This window comes from Procambarus clarkii, chromosome 56 (assembly GCF_040958095.1).
Source record: "Procambarus clarkii isolate CNS0578487 chromosome 56, FALCON_Pclarkii_2.0, whole genome shotgun sequence".
In the NCBI taxonomy this organism is placed as follows: domain Eukaryota; kingdom Metazoa; phylum Arthropoda; class Malacostraca; order Decapoda; family Cambaridae; genus Procambarus; species Procambarus clarkii.
In genome coordinates this window covers 14496868-14517745 of record NC_091205.1, presented here as the reverse complement: position 1 = coordinate 14517745, position 20878 = coordinate 14496868, and the positions used below count along the sequence as shown (strand labels likewise).

Sequence of the window (20878 nt, the reverse complement as noted above, 5' to 3'; positions counted from 1 at the left end):
AGGTGATCGTAGTGCTTTTAAAATGTTAGGCTAAGCTACATACGTATATACATTGATACACAGATTTATGAATGCATTAATGTGAATTTATAATGGTGAAATGTAATTCTGATCAGCTTCCACATATACTTTATACACATACATACATACATACACACACACATACATGCACATATATTTGTCTCTTACTGACAGGGTGAGATAGCTGACAAAGAAACTAGTGTGCAATTAAGAACCTAACCACTGAAGGTGATTAAGATGCTTTTACAAGCTCAGGTTATATAGTTACATTACATGGTTAGTCTAGGGTACGAGTCCAATATATCATAAAGTGTTCCAGTACTCATATAATAAGAGTTCAGCATACCTCAGCCCAGGAGGGTGAAAGTCAGTCAATATGGGACATTCTACAATATAATGTTCAAGTGAGTGCATGTTTTCTCTTTCACAAAGTTGACACATTGTGTACTCGACATTTGGGTTTGAATGCATAGACATTCAGGCCATTAAAGTAGCCTGCTCTGAGCACTCTAATTTTTTCAAAGTAAACGTGCCGGCCACTCGGGACACTCGATGAAGAGCTGCCAGATACGTCTATATCCCAGGCGTATTCTGGCAACTTTGACATTACATTGCGGAGTTCTTGCTCTATTAGTTCCATATGTGAATGTCATCTCACGATATCTATCATAATATTTAATTGTTACAACTTTCTGGTCTTTGTGAATTTGTTAGGTCAGTGAGATCTTCATTAGATGTATGTTTAAGTATTCTCTTTGTCACTGCTAGTGAAACACCCATATCAATTTCTACTACTGGCTATCTTTGCAGGCATATCAACAGTATCATGCCTTGAGATGCCAACATGTAATGGTATCCATAGGAATTTAATTTCAAATCTGCTTTCTTTAGCAGCTAAAAACATTCATTCGAAAATCACTGACTATTTGCTGGGTGTCACTACTATGTGCGTTCAGTGCCAGGAGTGCACTCTGCGAGTCACAATTAATAACTCCACTGTCCTTGTCTTCTATAAATTCAGTGGCAAGGTAGATGCCTGCAAGTTCGGTTTGAGTTGTACTTGCCTAATCATTGACGTGCTTCATTGCTGTATGTACGAGACAGTTTGCAGTGTTAGGAACCCTTATAGGTGAATCTCGGTAAAAATAAAAAATACATATATTTGGGATGTTAACTTTTAGATTTGCACTTTATTAAAGCAATCTACGCAAGTCTTTATAATGTTAAGCAATAAATGCTCTCATTAAAAAGCCATCCTGCGAATTTCTGTAATTGTACACATTTGAGGAGAACATTCTTTACCCAATCGTCTCAAGTTTATTGTGTCAATTCAACGCCACATTATCATGCTAACACAAGTTCAAGCACGCCTATTGAGACAGTAAAATATATATCTGAAAGGAATAGAATAGCTTAGGCTATTTCTCCCCTCCTCTCCACGCTTACACATGTACAATTAAGAAACCTAATCTATAGACGCACAATTTACTGAAAGAAAAATCAGCTTTTACAATGATTGTGTTATTATATCTTTCAGGAGTATATATAATATTTATATAAAATAACCTCCAAAAAATTAAATCGTCTCTGCTGCTCTTTGGTGAGATGATGTAATTATGTTGAATATATTTTTATCTTCACCTTCAGGAAGGGTTATGCACACTTTCCTTATACCTGTGCAAGACTTTAAGAAAAAGTATCGAGAAAAGCTATGTTCCTAGTTCTGAGTAAATGTTCATATTTCTTGACTGCGTTAAGACTTTATATTATGAAGAATAAAGACGTTCATCATTAGCAAATCGTATGAAACACCCTCTAATTTATTTTCATAATTACATTTTCAGACAAATTGTTTCTGTAATATACACAAATGTTCTTGTCAAACTGCACTAGAAAATTACTAGGTAAAACATTGTAATCGTAAAAATGTAAAAGAAAAGAATGTTTAATTCTTAAACGTTCGTGCATGTGTCTTGATCATGGAAGAAGCAAGATTTTCTCGTTATACTGTGTTGAGGGAGAGGGAGGCGTCCAAGAACATCCTTGACACTACAGCAGCGAGCTGGTATATAAAGCGTCCGCTGCCTCCCACCAAGTACTTCCACTCCTGCTAAGGTAGGTGTTGGACAGAAGCTGCGAGCAGCGGCCTCCTCGCTCCTCAGTGTTTTGAACGTTATATCATTAATGTTGTTGACGAAATTATTAAAACAATAATATATGCTATCATTCCTAGTGGGCCTCGAAAGGAACAGGAAGCCGCAGGCTTGTAAGGGGTGTAAAAATTGTTCTTGAGGATTTACAGGCGTTACCAATTATATTTTCTACTCCAGATGAAGATCGTATTGGTGCTCAGTTTAGTGGCGGCGGTGAGCAGTGAGCTTCCCCCAACACCCTTCAACCAATTTTCCAATCGACCAGTCCACCGCCGTCCCCCACATTCATTCCAACGCCGTCCCGTTCAATCATTCCAAAGGCCATCCTTTGGTGGCGGCTTCCCAACTCAACCAAGGTTCCCGTCTCCACCCAGACCTGCTCCTCAGCCATCTAATGTCCCGGTGAGTTTCACTGAAGTTAAATTTTCCATTGTATTCGTTTAACCCTATAGCCTATAGGCCTAGTACTGTTAAATTGTTTTAACATATAGACTAGATGTGATTTTTTTTTAAATATTTTCACACATGTATCAATATATTCCATCATGTCTAAAACAAGAATTGCCTTCATGCAATTGTAAACAGATAAAAAACACAGGATAACTATGACCCTTAAATGCAACATTTGCACCTGTAGGTTGACGAGACCTCGGGCCGCAGTCAGTACTACTTCTCTTGGAGACACGACAATGGAAGGAAGTACACTGGCGATCAAGCCCATAGTGTGTGCACAAGCCTGGGCGGCGGGTGGCAGCCTATTGGCATCAGTTCCAGGGAAGAGATCCAGTTAGTCATTAGAGCTATCGGCAGAGGTTAGTTATTCCAATATCTGTTCCTTAATTAGCTTAGATACATAATATATTATACATTAACTGTATTGGATGTCATGTTTGTTAGTCTATGTTGATGCAAATCAAAGTATTAACACTGCTTTGCTGCGTATACGACCAAGCCACTGAATAACTGTCTTACAACTATCACTATTTACTTTTTGTCAGAAAAATCTGAGAAAACTTCCACTGGAAGTCGTAATTATCATTCTACTTGCACTTTTTTAACTTGAACAAGTAATTCAACAATTGTTTTGCCCTACATTAAAGTTTTTAAATCTAATACTTCTATTGGCAGCCTAATGATTGCGGGATTTAGCAGCCCCAAACAACCATGTGAACTTTGCTGGTATTGGTGTTTTTTCCATTTTGGAAATGCTGGATTTTTGTTTACCCCTGAAAATGATGTTAAGATTAATATATTCATATTTTCTCGTGAAACTTCATCCTATTTTACCTCTGATACCTTTATTTTACTTTTATTTTATGTTTACTAGACAACGTGGAGTACATCTGGACTGGTGGTGTGAGGTCGGGCAGAGGATTTGTATGGGTGAATGGCGAGCCTTTCACTGTTGATGACTGGTCACACACAGGAGGGTAAGTCTTATACTCATGTGAACACACACAATTGTATATTGATGCAAAAGTGTTATACCATTATGCATACACCTACTGTACATTTTCTAAACCATTGTTTTGCGTTACAGACTCGGCCGACCTCAGCCCGACAACCGAGAGAATGGGAACGAGAACTGTCTGTCCGTCCTGAACAACATCTACGGTGATGGCATCAAGTGGCACGACGTGGCCTGTCACCACCCGAAGGCTGTCATCTGCGAGAAGCACATATAACTGTCTCTCCTCTCACACACTTCAACATGCCAGGAAGATCAATGTCTGAGCATAAAGTGTGACGTCTTATCTTCCTACTAAAGAAAAAAAAGGCTGCATGCACTTTAATGTTTTCCTCTCTGGCTTTGAAATAATTAAAAAATATTTATTGTTCATAAATTTCAGTTTCTTTGAAATACAACATATACAGTAAAATATTAGTAGTCTGATGTGTTTGCATTATTGTTCCCTTTTTATAATGTTATATATACTTCCAATTCACTACTAACGGCTATTGAACCTTCAACGCTTAAAGTATTTTAAACAGCCACACTGGCTCTACACACCTTTACTTTCCAAATCTGCATTACAACCAACACCTCCAGTAACTTGAATGCCACAGTCACCACTAACTTGTTTGCTACAATCAGTCTATTGAACACTACAATGAATGCACTCTATTCATTAATATCAGTATCTACAAAACGATGTTTCACAAAGTATCTAAAATTCTTCCAATATTGTGAATAATGGGAATTTTCCCCGGCTTCTGCTGATCTCCAGTATGTAGATATTTTGCTGTCCAAATTTGGGACTTAATCATCTAGTATTTTCCACTTATATGTTATGTGATACCTTTCTCTTCTCCTTTCTAGGGAGTATATTTTGAGAGCTTCGAAATGGTCTCAATAATTAGACGTTTCATCGTGTTTGTGTGTGGCGTATATGTTCCCTGTATTCCTGATACTTCAGTAAATTCTCGTGCTGTGAAGGGGGAAGCGAGTATCGAGCAGCACTCAAGACGGGACAACACAAGGGATTTGAATAGAATGGGCAATGTGCTTACTTATCAGCGTCTACGGGGGAGTGAGGTCTAACTTTTCATGTCAGGCCTATTTGCCATAAACCTGTTGTATCAAATTAACTACTCTTGACTTTCCTATTCTTTGTCGAAAATGAGCGAAAATGATGGTTGCTGTCACAACTTCTTTTTGAGAATTCGTCTTGTTAGCAACCCGTGCAGGGTACAAGTACTTCCTTAGGCCCTCAGCTAATTTGCATTTCCAACTTCCACTTTTGGCCTGTTGTCCTGCTTTCTCTCAATCTGAAGAGGCTATTTTTGTCCACCTTATGTCCCCCTCAAGATCTTTTAAGTTACCTCTGTTCCTAATATCCTCTAGGATTATGAGATTTAGTTCCATTAGCCTATGTTCGTAGGTTAACCCTCTTAGCACTGACACCAGTCTTGTTGCAAGCTATTGTACTATATCAGTTTTGGCTTTATGTCCATGTTGACCTGGGTTTTAAAGCTCATTGTTCTCCATAAAACTGGAGATCTGACTCCTGATCACTGTCTCAAAAACTTTCATTATGTGCGACGTTAGCGCGATTGGTTTATAATTTTTACCAAGTGCTTTAATCCCTCTCTTGCGTAGGGAAGCTTTATCTGGTGATTTAAGTGCTTCTGGTATCTCCCTGTATTCTAGTTTTTTCACCACGCTACACTGAGTGCTTGTGCTACTGGCACTTTACATTTCTTTATAAATATAAAATTGCACGAATCTGCTTTGGCTGATTGCATGGGCATGTGTCACTTTCTCTTTACAACATTTTCAACGTTGGTGTTAATATCAGAAATATTGTCGGTTTGTGTATTATCTATAAAGAAGCTGTCCTAATTTTTCATTATCATGCTGTTTATTGGGGGGGGGTGCTATACATAGCCTCTTACTGATCTTTTAGGATGAGGCTATGTTTAGCATCCCAATAAACACCATGTCAGTGGAAGATCCGGACAGCTTTCGTTGTAAATGACGCCCAAATCCCTGACAATACAACTGAAAACAGCACGAACATTGTAGATTTTTAAAGAAAACTGACATGCCTATAATGTCTTTTAGGCGCATGGAGTAATCAGCAGCCTCCATATAATTAAAGTTTTTTCCTTTTCCTAAAGCTTCCTAACGGTCTAAAATTTATAAGCCTGTAATTGGATTGCACGATGGCTTCTCCTGTGTCATTAAGTTTACCAGTTGAGAATCGTTGTTTACAAGGACATCTGGTGAAGAATTATGACCCGATGAACCAATTCTCACTGGCCCATCCTCCAATATATATGGGGAGGTAAATGTAACGGCACAGTTAAGTGTATTTATGTACTATGCAGACAGTAAGGAATGTACTTATTATATTTAGTATTAAAACGTACTGTCTAAACCTCGACCTAACCTAACCTTCTTCATGTATTTTATTGCTTCTTAATTACAATTGGTACTAACCTATAGCTATATTGATATTACAGTTTTATAAAACTAATAAAACAAAACTAAAATCTTTCAATAAATTATCAAGTAACTCAGGATATTTTCAGATTTTGTATAAAATCTCTATTGTTTAATAAAACAGCACAATTAAGAGTATTTATGTACTATTCCTAGCAGTCAGGAAATGTACTTATTACATTTAGTATTAAAACGTACTGTCTATTCGGAGGATGCGTTGCACTCCCCAGTACCATCTCACTCCTCCCTATTCAAGAGAAAGGAAACCATTGGCATATTATATTAACACTGGGTGGTAAACCGTCCTAATAATGACCTCTGGACTACGGTTCATCAAGCATTTATGTGTACACCTGTACATCTTTCCTCAATCATGGCAATTTAGTCTTTATTTGTTTAATATTTTGTGAGCTTCGATAAATCACAATCCATTGTTATATAAATAACATCGTAGCCTCTGGAGCTCGTAAACTGCTTCAGAAATGTAAACACTGCCTCAATGACTGAGGAAAGATGTGCAAATTCCAGCCCGTCCTCATAAACAAAGGCCAGAGTCCATTCCATGTATCCGGCAAACCCCCTGTTTATGAAGGAAAAATAGTTTACACACGACTCACAAGTGATGACGTCCGAACACTTCCAGAACAAGTCCTTTGCTGACGACTTTTGTTCGAACCACAACGATGTAAATGCTTCACCCACGTTCTACAAATACAAATAATCACCAGCAGAACCTAAACACCTAACCTAACCAACGCATAAATATCCACAGCATGCTGATATATAACAAATATTAATTTATATTTGAGGAAATTCCTAATTTGAATGAATAACACGTTAAAATTGATTAATGCGACCTTGCGGTTGACCGCTGGATGGAATGGACTGTGTCTGAGGACAGGTTGGGAAATTTAGTTAATGGACACACACAAGCTTGGCGAGTCCTTGTCTAGTGAACCGCTTCAGATGAAGGGAACAGCAGGATACCCAATATCACGACTCTCCTGATATAGCTATATAAGGTATATAGTCCCATAACGGTACCCTCGCTTGGTCTACATAGGAATGGGCTGATGTGATAAGAAGAAGTTGGGAAAAATTCCCCCTTATACAATACCGGAGGTACTTAAGTCACCGCGAAATATCATATTGCAGATAACGATATTAATGAATATATTGTAACGGCACATACATTCACGGTAGTGTTTGATGTACTGATTGTATCAAACACGTTGGTGGTGATTGTGGATTGTGGCATTCACCTTACTGGAGGCGTTGGTGGCAATGCGGATATAGAAAGTAATGGGGTTTAGAGGCAGTGTGACTACAAAACACTGGAAATTCTCAATATTATACAGGCGTTGGAAGTCTTTTTTTTTTCCAAACATTATACCGGAACAAGGGAACAATAATGTAAACACATTTTACTGATAATTATTTTATTACCAATATAATTTTTTACGTAAAGCAGAAATATATGAAAAATAAATATTTTAAATTACTTGAAAGCCAGAGAAGAAAATATTAAAGTACATATGTACGCAGCTACATTTGCTTTTTGTAGGAAGATAAGACGCCATACTTTATGCTCAGACGTTGATCTTCCTGCAGTGACTGTAACACGGGAGGAAGTCACACTCCCACATTATATCACATGAGGGTCATGTTGGAGTGTGTGAGAGGAGAGACAGTTATATGTGCTTCTCGCAGATGACAGCCTTCGGGTGGTGACAGGCCACGTCGTGCCACTTGATGCCATCACCGTAGATGTTGTTCAGGACGGACAGACAGTTCTCGTTCCCATTCTCTCGGTTGTCGGGCTGAGGTCGGCCAAGTCTGTAACGCAACACAATGGTTTAGAACATGTACAGTAGGTGTATGCGTGTTGGTGTAACACTTCCGCATCAATATAGTTTAAATATGTCTGCAAAAGTACATGTTTGTGTGTTCACATGAGTATAAGACTTACCCTCCTGTGTGTGACCAGTCATCAACAGTGAAAGGCTCGCCATTCAGCCATACAAATCCTCTGCCCGACCTCACACCACCAGTCCAGATGTACTCCACGTTGTCTGGTAAACATAAAATATAATTGTATCAGAGCGAAAATAAGAGTTTTATGAGTAAATATGAATATATTAATTTTACCTTGATCTTCAGGGGGTAATTGAAGAAAAACATTCGGCATTTCCACGATGGAAAAATCAAGGATACCGGCATAGTTCACGTGGTTGCTGGGAGGGGGTTGTTAAAGCCCGCCAATCATTAGGCTGCCAGTAGATGTATGAGATTTAAAACCTTACTGTCCGGTACAATAGTTCAAACTGAAGGACGTTGAAGTACACAAAGTGCAAGTGAAATGATAATTACAACCACCATCTTCAGTATTCTCAGATTTCCTGAAAAATTATGATTGTTGAAACAAGTTATTCGCTGGCTTGTTATCAGAGCTAAGCACTCTTAATACTTTGAATTGCATCAACATGGACTTCGGAACACGCATGCAAGATGATATACAGTTAAAGTATAATATAATTTATATCTAATCTAATTAAGAAACAGAAGGAACAATAACTAACCTCTGCCGATAGCTCTAATGACTAACTGGATCTCTTCCCTGGAACTGATGCCAATAGGCTGCCACCCGCCGCCCAGTCTTGTGCACACACTATGGGCTTGATCGCCAGTGTACTTCCTTCTATTGTCGTGTCTCCAAGAGAAGTAGTACTGACTGCGGTCCAATGTCTCGTCAACCTACAGGTGCAAATGTTGCATTTAAGGGTCATAGTTATCCTGTGTTTTTTTTCCATTTCTTCACAGTTAGATTGCAATTCCTGTTTTAGATTCACGATGGAAAATATTGATACAAGTTTTGTGAAAATCTTAAACTATGGAAAAAATATTTTACATCTAGTTTGTATGTTAAAATAATTTAAGTGTTAGGGCTATAGGGAATAGTTAAACGAATTTAATGTAAGATAGAACGTGAATGAGACTCACCGGGACGTTAGATGGAATTGGCTGAGGAGCTGGTCTGGGTGGAGACGGGAACCTTGGTCGAGTTGGGAAGCCGCCACCAAAGGATGGCCTTTGGAATGGTTGAAGGGGACGGCGTTGGAATGATTGAGGGGGACGGCGGTGGACTGGTTGAGAGGAAAAGCGGTTGAAGGGTGTTGGGGGAAGCTCACTGCTCACCACCGCCACCACACTGAGCACCAATAGGATCTTCATCTGGAGTAGAAATTATATCCTCAAGAAAAATTTGGGGACCTGCGAAAATCTTTGTTCTCGTCGAGGCCACTAGGCCTCATAAGTCAAGGAAATTCTGCTAAATAACTGGTTTAACACTTGCCATAAAATGCTGAAAGGAAAGCAATATGGGGCTGGTGCTTTGTTATTACATTAATAGCACTATTTCATTTATATTAGTTTTAGTAACTCGCGTCAACAACATTTTCAATCTAAACACCATTTTCAGTCATAGTGAGAATATTTTGGTGCATTACCCCTATCGTTATCACTATCGTCGCCTAAATATCGCTGTATTAATGTATTGTATTCTGCTTGTCATGAACTGAACATGCTGGCCTGCTTGACAAAAGGAGAATATGCTGATGATTATTACATTGGGGCAAATACTGGTGTACTGTACACGATGGAGGTGTTCTGTCTGTACAGTATAATGGAAATGTTGATCAAAACCCAGCTCATCACAAGTACAGTGTCACACGGGAGAGACGTGTTGTGAACACAACAATATATCACCATAGGATGAACCAGTAAGAGAACGGCGTCTCCTGAGAGAGAATTCTAACGTTCAAAACACTGAGGAGTGAAGAGGCCGCTGCTCGCAGCTTCTGTCCAACACTTACCTTAGCAGGAGTGGAAGTACTTGGTGGGAGGCAGCGGACGCCTTATATACCTGCTCGCTGCTGTAGTGTCAAGGATGTTCTTGGACGCCTCCCTCTCCCTCAACACAGTATTTATCGCGAGAAAATCTTGCTTCTTCCATGATCAAGACACACAAATATTTAAAAATAGAGCATGTGCTTTTCTCTGAATTTGCTACGATTGTAACGCATTTTTCCTATTTTCTTAGTTTGGAAAGAATATTTTATTTATTAGAGAAATAATAGTTTTAAATTGTAATAAGGAAAACAAGGTAGTGGGTTTTTATGGTATTTGGTACTGTCCACCTTTATTCTTAAATTAAAATAAAAGGGTCTTATCGCTGTGAAAATGTGTATATTCAAAACTAGGAAACCAGTTTTTCTTGTTAATCTTTTTTATTAACCCCTTTCACAGCCAAAAAGAACGTATACAGAACTCTTCACTAAGGTGGAAGAGAAAAATTTGTTCAACATAACCACATCATCTCAATAGAGGGGGTTGAGGAATGTTTAATTTTTTCAAGAATACATGTAGAGGCGTTGCCTGATTGGACATTACTTGGAACTACATTATTTTTGTTGAAAAGTATTATTTTATCAACATTTTACATACACCTAAAGTGACCATGACCCAGCAGAAGGAAGAGTAATAATAATAATTATTATTATTATATTTATAATAATAATTCTTGTAATTAATAATTATTACTCTTCCTTCTGTTGAGTCATGAAGGAAACTGGCCTCGGGTGAAAGGGGGCTGTGACTATCTCTGACTGGAACCTGTAGGTTCCAGACAGTTCTGACAGTTCTGTCGGAACTGTTCTGACAGTTCCTGCGACGGTTCTCTGTCTGGAACCTACAGGTTCCAGACAGATCTCCTAGGGCTCGTGCGACCCAAGCTCTACTTCAGCAGGCTGGGGTCGTTCCTGTTCTTGCAGAAGTGGTTTTTCTCCGGCCCCGACCACGGTGGTTTACATGTTTTGAGTCCCTGTGCCTTATTTTACTAACTTCAAGGTAAACTCTGGAGCCGGAGCCCCCTGGGGCAGTTCGTTGTTGCCTTCAACCTCGTTCTGACAGTTCCTGCGACGGCGCTGGAACCAATCGTATTGACTTGCCTTTCCACTGGAGGCTTTCGGCGTCGTGGAGAGGGGTGACCTGCTGCATGGGTAACAGCTTCTCCTCCCGTATCAACCTACCTTGACTTTGTGCCCTGGAGTGGCCACTCCAGACCGACAACCAGAGCACAACTCCATAGTCTCCTATGACTGATGGAGGCCTACTACTACATATACTTAGTATTATTTTATCACTGGCCTTTTGGGCTCTAATAACAAAAATCGTAAGTGCGAAGAAACTATACATTGGAAATTATTGTACATGGAACTCATATTTATAGATGTTCGGAGATATTGGGCTATAAGTTCAGGAAGTATTCCATGTACAATAATTTCTAATGTATCGTTTCTTCGCACCTACGGTTTTTGTTATTCGAGCCCAAAATGGCAGTGATAAAATAGTACTAGGTGTATATATAATTTTGATAAAATAAAATTTTGCAACTAAAATGATGGAGTTCCAAGTAGTATCCAATCCGGCAACACCTCTATAATTCAATTTTTTTTCAACTCAACAATTTTTGTATTGGATGGTGGATGTATAGTAAAATCGAATAACATGTTTCAGGCAAATGTAATTAGTTCCCAGTAATATCCAGTCAGGCAACGCCTCTAAATATATTCTTGAGCAATTTAAACATTCCTCAGCCCCCTCTAGTGAGATGATGTCATGTGAGCACATTTTGCTCTTCCACTTCGGGGAAGAGTTCTGTATACGTTCTTTTTGACTGTGGAAGGTGTTAATAAAAACCAATTAACAAGAAAAACTAGCCAACTAGTTTTGAATGCAAACACATTTTCTCGGCAATAGGACCTTTTTTTAATTTAAGATTAAAAGTGAACATTAGCAAATATCCCCAAAAACACTCTCTTGTTTTCCGTATTACATTTTAAAACTTTTGTTTCTCTAAAATAAAACCCACTACCCTGTTTTCCTTATTACATTTTAAAACGTTTGTTTCTCTACAATATTAAATATTCTTTCGAAACTACGAAAGAAAATAGGAAAAAATGTGTTGCAATCGTAGCAAATTTAAAGAAAAACATATGTTATATTTTTAAGCATTTGGGTGTGTGTTTTGATCATGGAAGAAGCAAGACTTTCTCGCGATAAATACTGTGTTGAGGGAGAGGGAGGCGTCCAAGAACATCCTTGACACTACAGCAGCGAGCAGGTATATAAGGCGTCCGCTGCCTCCCACCAAGTACTTCCACTCCTGCTAAGGTAAGTGTTGGACAGAAGCTGCGAGCAGCGGCCTCCTCACTCCTCAGTGTTTTCAACGTTACAATTATCTCTCAGGAGACGCCGTTCTCTTACTGGTTCATCCTATGGTGATATAGTGTTGTGTTCACAACATGTCTCTCCCGTGTGACACTGTACTTGAGTTGTGATGAGCTGAAATTTGACCCAGTGTAATTAATGATCATCAGCATATTCTCCTTTTGTCAAGCAGGCCAGCATGTTCAGCTCATGGCAAGCAGAATTCAATACATTAATACAGTGATATTTAGGGAACGATGGGGGTAATGCACCAAAATATTCTTCGTTTGATTAAAAATGGTGCTTAGACATTTTAGATTGAAAATGTTGTTGACGCGAGTTACTAAAACAATAATATGTAAAAGTACTAAATAGCGCTGTTAATTTAAAAACAAAGCACGAATCCTCATACACACAAATCACAACGTGATATATCAAATAAACAAATCCACAAGGCCCTTAATGAGGGTTCGAACCTACCCACGGTATGTAGCGCTCCAGGTTGCAATTCATTTAACCATGTTGTGGCACAGTTGACTAAGGCGCATCTGGGAACATCCCATGCGTAGGTTTTTATCACTGGCCTTTTGATAAAAAAGCCAATGGCCTAATCAAGGCCATTGTGGATTTGTTGATGAACCCTCATAATGTTTTTTTCTTTCAGCCTTTTATGGCAAGGCTTAAACCAGTTATTTACTAGAATTTCCTTGACTTATTACACTTAGTGGGCTCGACGAGAACAGAAAGTCACAGGCTTGTGAAACGGGTCCAAAATTTTTCTTGAGGATATAATTTCTACTCCAGATGAAGATCGTATTGGTGCTCAGTGTGGTGGCGGTGGTGAGCAGTGAGCTTCCCCCAACACCCTTCAACCGCTTTTCTTCTCAACCAGTCCACCGCCGTCCCCCTCAATCATTCCAACGCCGTCCCCTTCAACCATTCCAAAGGCCATCCTTCGGTGGCGGCTTCCCAACTCAACCAAGGTTCCCGTCTCCACCCAGACCAGCTCCTCGGCCTATTCCATCTGACGTCCCGGTGAGTCTCATTCACGTTCTATTTTACATTAAATTCGTTAAACTATTCCCTATAGGCCTGACACTTAAATTATTTTAACATACAGACTAGATGTGAAATATTTTCTCCATATTTTAATATTTTCACAAAACTTGTATCAATGTTTTCCATCGTGAGTCTAAAACGGGGAATTGCCGTCATGCAATTGTAAACAAATAAAAAATACAGGATAACTATGACCCTTAAATACAACATTTGCACCTGTAGGTTGACGAGACCTCGGGCCGCAGTCAGTACTACTTCTCTTGGAGACACGACAATAGAAGGAAGTACACTGGCGATCAAGCCCATAGTGTGTGCACAAGACTGGGCGGCGGGTGGCAGCCTATTGGCATCAGTTCCAGGGAAGAGATCCAGTTAGTCATTAGAGCTATCGGCAGAGGTTAGTTATTGTTCCTTCTGTTTCTTAATTAGATTAGATATAAATTATATTATACTTTAACTGTATATCATCTTGCATGCGTGTTCGGAAGTCCATGTTGATGCAATTCAAAGTATTAAGAGTGCTTAGCTCCGATAACAAGCCAGCGAATAACTGTTTCAACGATCATAATTTTTCAGGAAATCTGAGAATACTTAAGGTGGTGGTCGTAATTAATCTTTTCACTTGCACTTTTTTTTTTAAACAAATCCTTCACTTTGAACTATTGTACCGGACAGTAAGGTTTTAAATCTCAAACATCTACTGGCAGCCTAATGATTGCGGGCTTAAACACCCCCCCAGCAACCACGTGAACTATACCGGTATCCGTGTTTTTTTTTTGTCCACCTAGGAAATGCTGGATTTGTTCTTCCTCTACCCTGAAACTCATGTTAAAATCAATATATTCATGTTTACTCATGAAATTGTCTTATTTTCGCTCTGATACAATTATATTTTATGTTTACCAGACAACGTGGAGTACATCTGGACTGGTGGTGTGAGGTCGGGCAGAGGATTTGTATGGCTGAATGGCGAGCCTTTCACTGTTGATGACTGGTCACACACAGGAGGGTAAGTCTTGTACAATTGTGTGTTCACATGAGTATATTTGCAGACATATTAAAACTATATTGATGCAAAAGTATTATACCAATACGTATACACCTACTGTACATGTTCTACACCATTGTGTTGCGTTACAGACTCGGCCGACCTCAGCCTGACAACCGAGAGAATGGGAACGAGAACTGTCTGTCCGTCCTGAACAACATCTACGGTGATGGCATCAAGTGGCACGACGTGGCCTGTCACCACCCGAAGGCTGTCATCTGTGAGAAGCACATATAACTGTCTCTCCTCTCTCACACTCGATCATCCCTGTCATCTGAGATCGTGTGGGAGTGTGACTTCCTCCCGTGTTAGTCACTGCAGGAAGATCAATGTCTGAGCATAAAGTATGACGACTTATCTTCCTACAAAAAGAAAATGTAGTTGCATACATATATACTTTAATATTTTCTTCTCTGGCTTTCAAGTAATTTAAAATATTTATTTTTCATATATTTCTGCTGTACTAAAAAATTTACATTATCAATACAATAATCAGCGGTCAATTGTGTTTATATTATTATTCCTTTGTTCCGGTATAATGTCTGGGAATTCTCGCCCTGATCTAAATACCAACCCTATACTTCGAACGCCTGTAGAACCTTCAGCATTTGTTTTATAGTCACACTGCCTCTAATCACCTTTATATACTTTCTAAGTGAGCATTGCCACCAACGCCTCCAGTAACGTGAATGCCAAATCCACAATCACCACCAACTTGTTTGATACAATTAGTACATTAAACACTACCGTGAATGCACTATATTCATTAACATCATTATCTGCAATATATTTCGTGAAGTGACTTAAGTATCTCCGATATTCTATAGGGGGGAATTTTTCCCAGCTTATGCGCATCACAAAGGCCTAGGGTAGACCAAGCGAGGGTGCCGTTATGGATCTATATACCTTAGATATATCAGGAGAGTCGTGATATCGGGTATCCTGTTGTTCCTTCATCTGAAGCAGTTTAGTTCAGTAAACCAAAACTTGCCAAGCTTTACCTAGTCACTTAACTAAAATTGTACATCTTCAGTAATTGAGGCAGAGTTTACATTTCTGAAGCAGTTTATGAGCTCTGGAGGGCTACGAGTTTGTTTATACTTTAGTGTGAGTTACAGTTTGAGTTTGTAGCACAATGTTGGAAACTATAAGGATGAAATTAGGTACTTTTTTGTTTTACTTTTGAATAAAGCATAGGTTCGACAATTTTGTAATTCATTAAGGAATAAGTTACGTAGACTGAGTCCTTTTATTTGCATGGAGTATTTGTATATGTTTAGTTTGACTCTAGGGATATAAAAGATATATTTATACCTCGTATGGTGCTCATAATGGGTTCTATTACATCTATGAAGGAGGAGTTTCAGCTAGGGATAATCATTTAGACACAGGATTTTGTACATGTAAATAGTACAAGAGAATATGTGGTGTTCAGGATGTTTATGTATTGAAACAGTGGACCTGTGTGTTGTCTAAAGACAGAGTTTGTTATGGTTCTGATAGATTTTTGCTGGGTGGTGAAGAGCTTGAGGCAATTTGCAGTGGTTGAGCCCCCATACTGTATGTTGTATAGGGATAGATCACTATCCCTAACACAGTACGTCTGGTCACTATTGCTTTTAGCACCGGTGCCCAGACATTGAGCATTCGTTAAAAAAATGTAGATAATGTGGATAACATTTGTAAATAAATGGCCACGTCTACGGTAGGAAATAATAATAATAAAACTACTGCCTCTGAGCACTATTGCGTGTCATCGCGAGGCCTTATGCTCAGGCCTCGTCTCAATTATCACAACACGTCATTGACTTGCGAACAATTGACTGCTATAACAATGACTATATTAAATATAAAAAACACTAGAACTCTGTCTTGTGGCCCAAATACGTACAGGTAAACATACGTTACAGGACGTATACCGAAACCGGTGGCCTTTGACAAGCCACCGGTTTCCTGTCTTTGCTGCTGTTGCAGGTGCTGCTGCTGTTGCAGGCGGTGCTAGTTCGTTTTTCAGGAATAAGTGTTGCAGTAGTAGATGTTACAGGACTAGGAGGTGCTAAAGTTGTATTTACTGTCCCTAATTTATTTATTTATATACAAAACGGTGCAAATAGGTGTATGAGAGTTGTCACGTGAATCCCCAGCATAGCAGTGGAACTGCCTTTTCCCTTAACCTTCAATGCCTCTGCACTGGAAGTCTACATCTACACCAGCCAGATGAGTCGTCAGTCCTGCCACCTCACCATACCCCCCCAGGGCCTGGCACGGCCTGGTACGACTCAGAGGCAAGCTGGGTGCTTCTGCTAACCGGTAGTTTGCCCCCACAAACAAGGAGTTCGCCGCCTTCAACTGACAGTAGTGCAGCTCAACACAAAGGCACCGCCAGCCACAACGAGCAGTTTGCTAGTTGACCAGATGTCCACCTTGTGTTGACACTGGACGAGTCATCACCGCCGGACTATATAAAGGGCGCTGCCTCCCTGGAGAGAGAATACGGGCTCACCATAGCCCGTGCTACTTGGAACTTTGTTCCAGGACAACAACCCTGGAGAGTCAGTCTCTCCCTTAGTGCTCTAGGATCACCCTCGTGTGTCTCACCCGTCGTCCGCCTTCAGCCAACGTTGTGTGACTGACGCCATGGTGGTATGGTAGCAGTCTTCAGTACACCAGTATATCTTTATGCTTTTCTTCATTGCATATACTGTAGTTTATTTTTACATTTAAGATCATACTAACCTGTTCACTTTTGCAATACATGATAGCCAAGTATTTTCAGGGGCGTATATGTTCATTAATATTTCAGTAAATTGTTTAATTATTTATTTGATGATTTTTATTTGTTTCCACCTGCGACTTACACACTGCAAGGCCAGGAGCAGCATTTTTGTTTATTATGTGCGGGAGAGCCATACCATCTTGGTTCAGTATAGCTGCGATACCACAACCCGTCTCAGAGTACATAGCATTGATGGCTTTACATTCTCGTAAAGCCACTAACACTCATAGTGCTTCGGGCAGGTCCTTAATCTAATATAATTTTAAGTAGATAATTTGAAGCAAAATTGCTTCTTGCTAATGCTTGCTAAAATTGCTAATGTATTCCGCCAGCTCATAGTGAAGACTGATTACCCACCCAGGCGTAACTATTGTGTCAACGGTGGAACCATGTTGCAAGAATGTTTTGGAGTGATGCCCGAAACTGCCCGAAACGCTTTGCGTAATAGTGGCTTTAGGCATTGTATGTACAAGCTCTATCTATAAATCAATCAATCTTTTTAAAATCTCTTGTATGTATGTACCTTACCTAAATAAACATTTATTTATTATTTATTTATGATGCGCGCTGTGGCCACAGTTACATGCCAAAGGGCTTGTAACAACTGTATGCAATGTTTGAAAGTAAAAATATGAAACAGTTCAAAGTAAGTGTCAATTTTCATCTAGACATACGTAGTCCCCACCTGGAATGAAAGTTGTGTCGAGCTTCTGCCACAACGTTTCCCTCCTCTTCCCTCTTAGGCTAGGGGCTGTCGGGTCAGGGTTCTTCCCCTCAGCTGTAAATGATCTTTCCGACGTGGTTGGTCTTGGGCTTAATTCCCTTGTCTCTTCCTAGACCAGGTTGCCCCCCGGTTCCCGCGTGATTCGATCTTTAAGGAGTGTACAGATTCATTTTCTGATCATCCTTCTCTGTGGCCTCATTGGCTTGGGTTCACCTGTTTTTACAGGCAGCTTTTTAGATGGTGTTCCTGGTCCTAATGGTCGCATACTGGCACGTCCCAATTCACCTGGAGTTGAACTCCAGGAGTTCCAGGCCTGGTCCAGTTTTGTTGTGGTTCGAGGGTCTGTCCCTTTAGCTCGTATTTGGCTCCTCGACATTTTCCGGCTTCTAGCTTTCATGGTTCGGTATCATGGAGCCATCCTCCCATCGCTCGATATATTCATGGATGCATCTGCTCTTGGTTAGGACTTCATGACCAACTCTCATTCCCGGGGTCAAGGCCATTCCATCGAGCACACGGCACGGTGCGGGAGTTTGCAGCTGTGTGGCAGGCCCTGCAGAGAAAAAGAGGATTCAGCTTTCTCCTGCCTTCAGTTCCATTCTGACCGGTCCTAAATGGTTCATTCCTGAACAGCGGTGGTTTGCTTCGGTTCTATCCGTTTGAAGCTGGACTCATCATTTAGCTCGGCTTGTGGATTCTCATGGATTGGTCGAATGGACCGTCGACAATGCGTCCTTCCGTTGGCTTTGCGAGACGTTCGGTCGCCCCATGCCTCTACCCACTGGCATGGAACTGGTGTCTTCCCGCGTATGTGGCTCCATTTCCTTTCGGGAGAGTGATCCTTCAGGTTCCTTGGTGGCTGGCACAGTCTTGGTTTCCAGCTCTTCTGGTCCCGTGTAAAAATAAGTTTTTTTTCTATGGCTCGGCTTTTATCAGCAGATTTATTAGCCCAGCAATATACATCACTAGTTCAACTCTCTCCTCTGCTCTACTCATTTGGAATTTCTGAGGCGAGTTTGTTGTCACTGGGTTGTTGGTCTCACCTGCGCTCTCTTCGCTTCGGTTTCATGTGGTTGTCTGGTGCTCGTATCGCCTTTTTTGTCTCTTTATCCTTCTTCCGTGTTAATCCAGGTAGTCTGTCAATTTTGTCGTGGATGTTTATGGAGTGGTATCTTATTCCCATTACTGTCAAGAGGCCGAATGACCTCTTGTCATTCGGCATCGGCAGAGCCGCTGTTGCTACAAGCAGTATCAGTCCTAGCTTTGGTGCCACTTTGTGAGTTGTCTCGTGCATTCTTTCGCCTCTGGTTGGCTCATTTTCCTTCTGGGCTATCTTGGACTCTTGGGAGGGTCTTGGTGTTTCTTTTCCATTCAAGCCCGCCCCCTTTGATCAGGGGAATTTTTCTCAAGATGGTGTTTTTTGTTGTCTCGCCTCTGGCTGCAGGGTTGAGGAGCTTCATTTTCTTCTCCAGTGGAGGTTCTGTTTCTTCGGCCTTGGTGGGGGGTTTATTTGTCTGCGGCCTTTTTCTTTTCTGGCAATGAATGAGTCAGCTGGTCCTTTGGTGATTGATATTTGGTTGGGTCTGCCAGGGAGTGCATCATTTTGTTGTGTATAGTGGCGGTGCTTTGCCATTATCTGTGTTCCTACCAGTTCTGCCTCGGTGACTGTCATGTGAGTTGGTTCAGTCTCCTAGGTCCCCCTGCTTCAAAGTTCTTATTTCTCTGGTTGGTCGCAGTGTAAGGTTAGCCAGCCTGTTATCTACCCTTGAGTTCATGATGTATGTTGGTATTCAGCATTGGGTGCTATTTTCCCCAATATGGTGTCGGGTGATGATTGGGGTCGGGGGTTTTGGAGGTCTTACAGGGTCTTGGTTAATCTCACTGGTTCTGGTCAGTCTTGTGTGGCACTGGACTGGGTTATATGGCTCATGGTTACACCTTCAACCTAGTACCTACCATCTCTCCTCCCAGGTCAGTCCCTTGTTTTCCTGTTTCTCTGTGGTTAGCTTCAGGGAGCACCAGGGTCTGCTTCCAGAAATCCAGTGTCAAATGAAATGAAATGCCTATTTCCGGTGCAAAGATAAGGCATAGCCACCAGGCATAGATAAGGCAGAGCCACCAGGCATAGAGCCTGGTGGCTCTATGCCTCCCTCCCAACCAGGTTTATCAGTTTTGTCAATCAGCTTTGGCCGGACCATTGGAGCTGGCTGTAGGCTGCCTAGTAGTGGCTATCAGTACAAACAAGTTCAATCTAGTTTAAAATGAATTGGTTTAATCTTAATCATTTGCAGAGTTATTTGTCTATTTTGATGCTTCATTTTGTATGAACTTTGCAATTGTCTATAAAGCTTTATTGACTTTAAGGATGCTATCTTGATGATTATTTTTTGCCTTTCCAATGATACCAAAGAAATGACTTTGCAGTAATTTTTGTTTAAACAGTTTACAAACAAAACTAAATATCAAGGCAAAATATAAGAGAAATATAAATCTGAAAACATGTTCAAGAGAGCCTAGTTTGGTGGCCATTAAAGCATAAAGTGGAGAATGGGGCCTTGTCTGGGGCATTCTTCCACTACAGTGACCAGGTAAATGTGTGAAATGGCAAACTCATGGGTACCCTTAGTGATGTGAGCTGTCATATGGTGTCAGTTGGGCATATCGCAGTGAAGGCATCCTTTGCACTTATCCTATCTGATGGGTTTTTCTCGGTTTTGAGTTGATCTCTGATTCCCACTCTTCCCACACTTCAAAATGTGCCAGAGTCTGGTCCTGGCGACCAGTGGACATGGGTGGGCCTCAGAGGTCGAGTATAATTCCTAAGGCTTGGCAGTACCTGCACTTAGATCTCAGATAGCTACTAAAAGGAGGCCCTCCCAGAAAT

At 40.5% G+C, this 20878-nt stretch overlaps 3 protein-coding genes across 3 annotated transcripts; 2 read left to right on the top strand and 1 right to left on the bottom strand.

The window, feature by feature from the left end:
* The first annotated feature begins 1994 nt into the window (after positions 1 to 1994).
* On the top strand, positions 1995 to 4068 carry LOC138353010 (macrophage mannose receptor 1-like). The gene is made up of 5 exons (XM_069305656.1): positions 1995 to 2136; positions 2352 to 2576; positions 2812 to 2986; positions 3502 to 3604; positions 3715 to 4068. The coding sequence occupies exons 2-5, from the start codon at positions 2352 to 2354 to the stop codon at positions 3857 to 3859; spliced, it is 648 nt and encodes a 215-aa protein (XP_069161757.1). The 5' UTR covers positions 1995 to 2136; the 3' UTR covers positions 3860 to 4068.
* A 3507-nt stretch (positions 4069 to 7575) lies between these two features.
* Positions 7576 to 9371, bottom strand: LOC123770696 (macrophage mannose receptor 1-like). The gene is made up of 4 exons (XM_045762799.2): positions 9121 to 9371; positions 8700 to 8874; positions 8090 to 8192; positions 7576 to 7956 (listed from the first exon to the last, which is right to left on the bottom strand). The coding sequence occupies exons 1-4, from the start codon at positions 9349 to 9351 to the stop codon at positions 7812 to 7814; spliced, it is 654 nt and encodes a 217-aa protein (XP_045618755.2). The 5' UTR covers positions 9352 to 9371; the 3' UTR covers positions 7576 to 7811.
* A 3802-nt stretch (positions 9372 to 13173) lies between these two features.
* Positions 13174 to 14997, top strand: LOC123770697 (macrophage mannose receptor 1-like). The gene is made up of 4 exons (XM_045762800.2): positions 13174 to 13422; positions 13669 to 13843; positions 14353 to 14455; positions 14587 to 14997. Exons 1-4 carry the CDS (start codon positions 13192 to 13194, stop codon positions 14729 to 14731), a joined length of 654 nt encoding a protein of 217 aa, XP_045618756.1. The 5' UTR covers positions 13174 to 13191; the 3' UTR covers positions 14732 to 14997.
* Positions 14998 to 20878: the final 5881 nt, after the last annotated feature.

Coding starts and splice junctions, on each gene's coding strand:
- LOC138353010 (XM_069305656.1), top strand. CDS start 2,352: ATGAAGATCGTATTGGTGCTCAGTTTAGTGGCGGCGGTGAGCAGTGAG. Junction 2,577..2,811: donor CTCAGCCATCTAATGTCCCG/GTGAGTTTCACT, acceptor TTGCACCTGTAG/GTTGACGAGACCTCGGGCCG. Junction 2,987..3,501: donor CATTAGAGCTATCGGCAGAG/GTTAGTTATTCC, acceptor TATGTTTACTAG/ACAACGTGGAGTACATCTGG.
- LOC123770697 (XM_045762800.2), top strand. CDS start 13,192: ATGAAGATCGTATTGGTGCTCAGTGTGGTGGCGGTGGTGAGCAGTGAG. Junction 13,844..14,352: donor CATTAGAGCTATCGGCAGAG/GTTAGTTATTGT, acceptor TATGTTTACCAG/ACAACGTGGAGTACATCTGG. Junction 14,456..14,586: donor GACTGGTCACACACAGGAGG/GTAAGTCTTGTA, acceptor GTTGCGTTACAG/ACTCGGCCGACCTCAGCCTG.
- LOC123770696 (XM_045762799.2), bottom strand. CDS start 9,351: ATGAAGATCCTATTGGTGCTCAGTGTGGTGGCGGTGGTGAGCAGTGAG. Junction 8,875..9,120: donor CAATTCCATCTAACGTCCCG/GTGAGTCTCATT, acceptor TTGCACCTGTAG/GTTGACGAGACATTGGACCG. Junction 7,957..8,089: donor GACTGGTCACACACAGGAGG/GTAAGTCTTATA, acceptor GTTGCGTTACAG/ACTTGGCCGACCTCAGCCCG.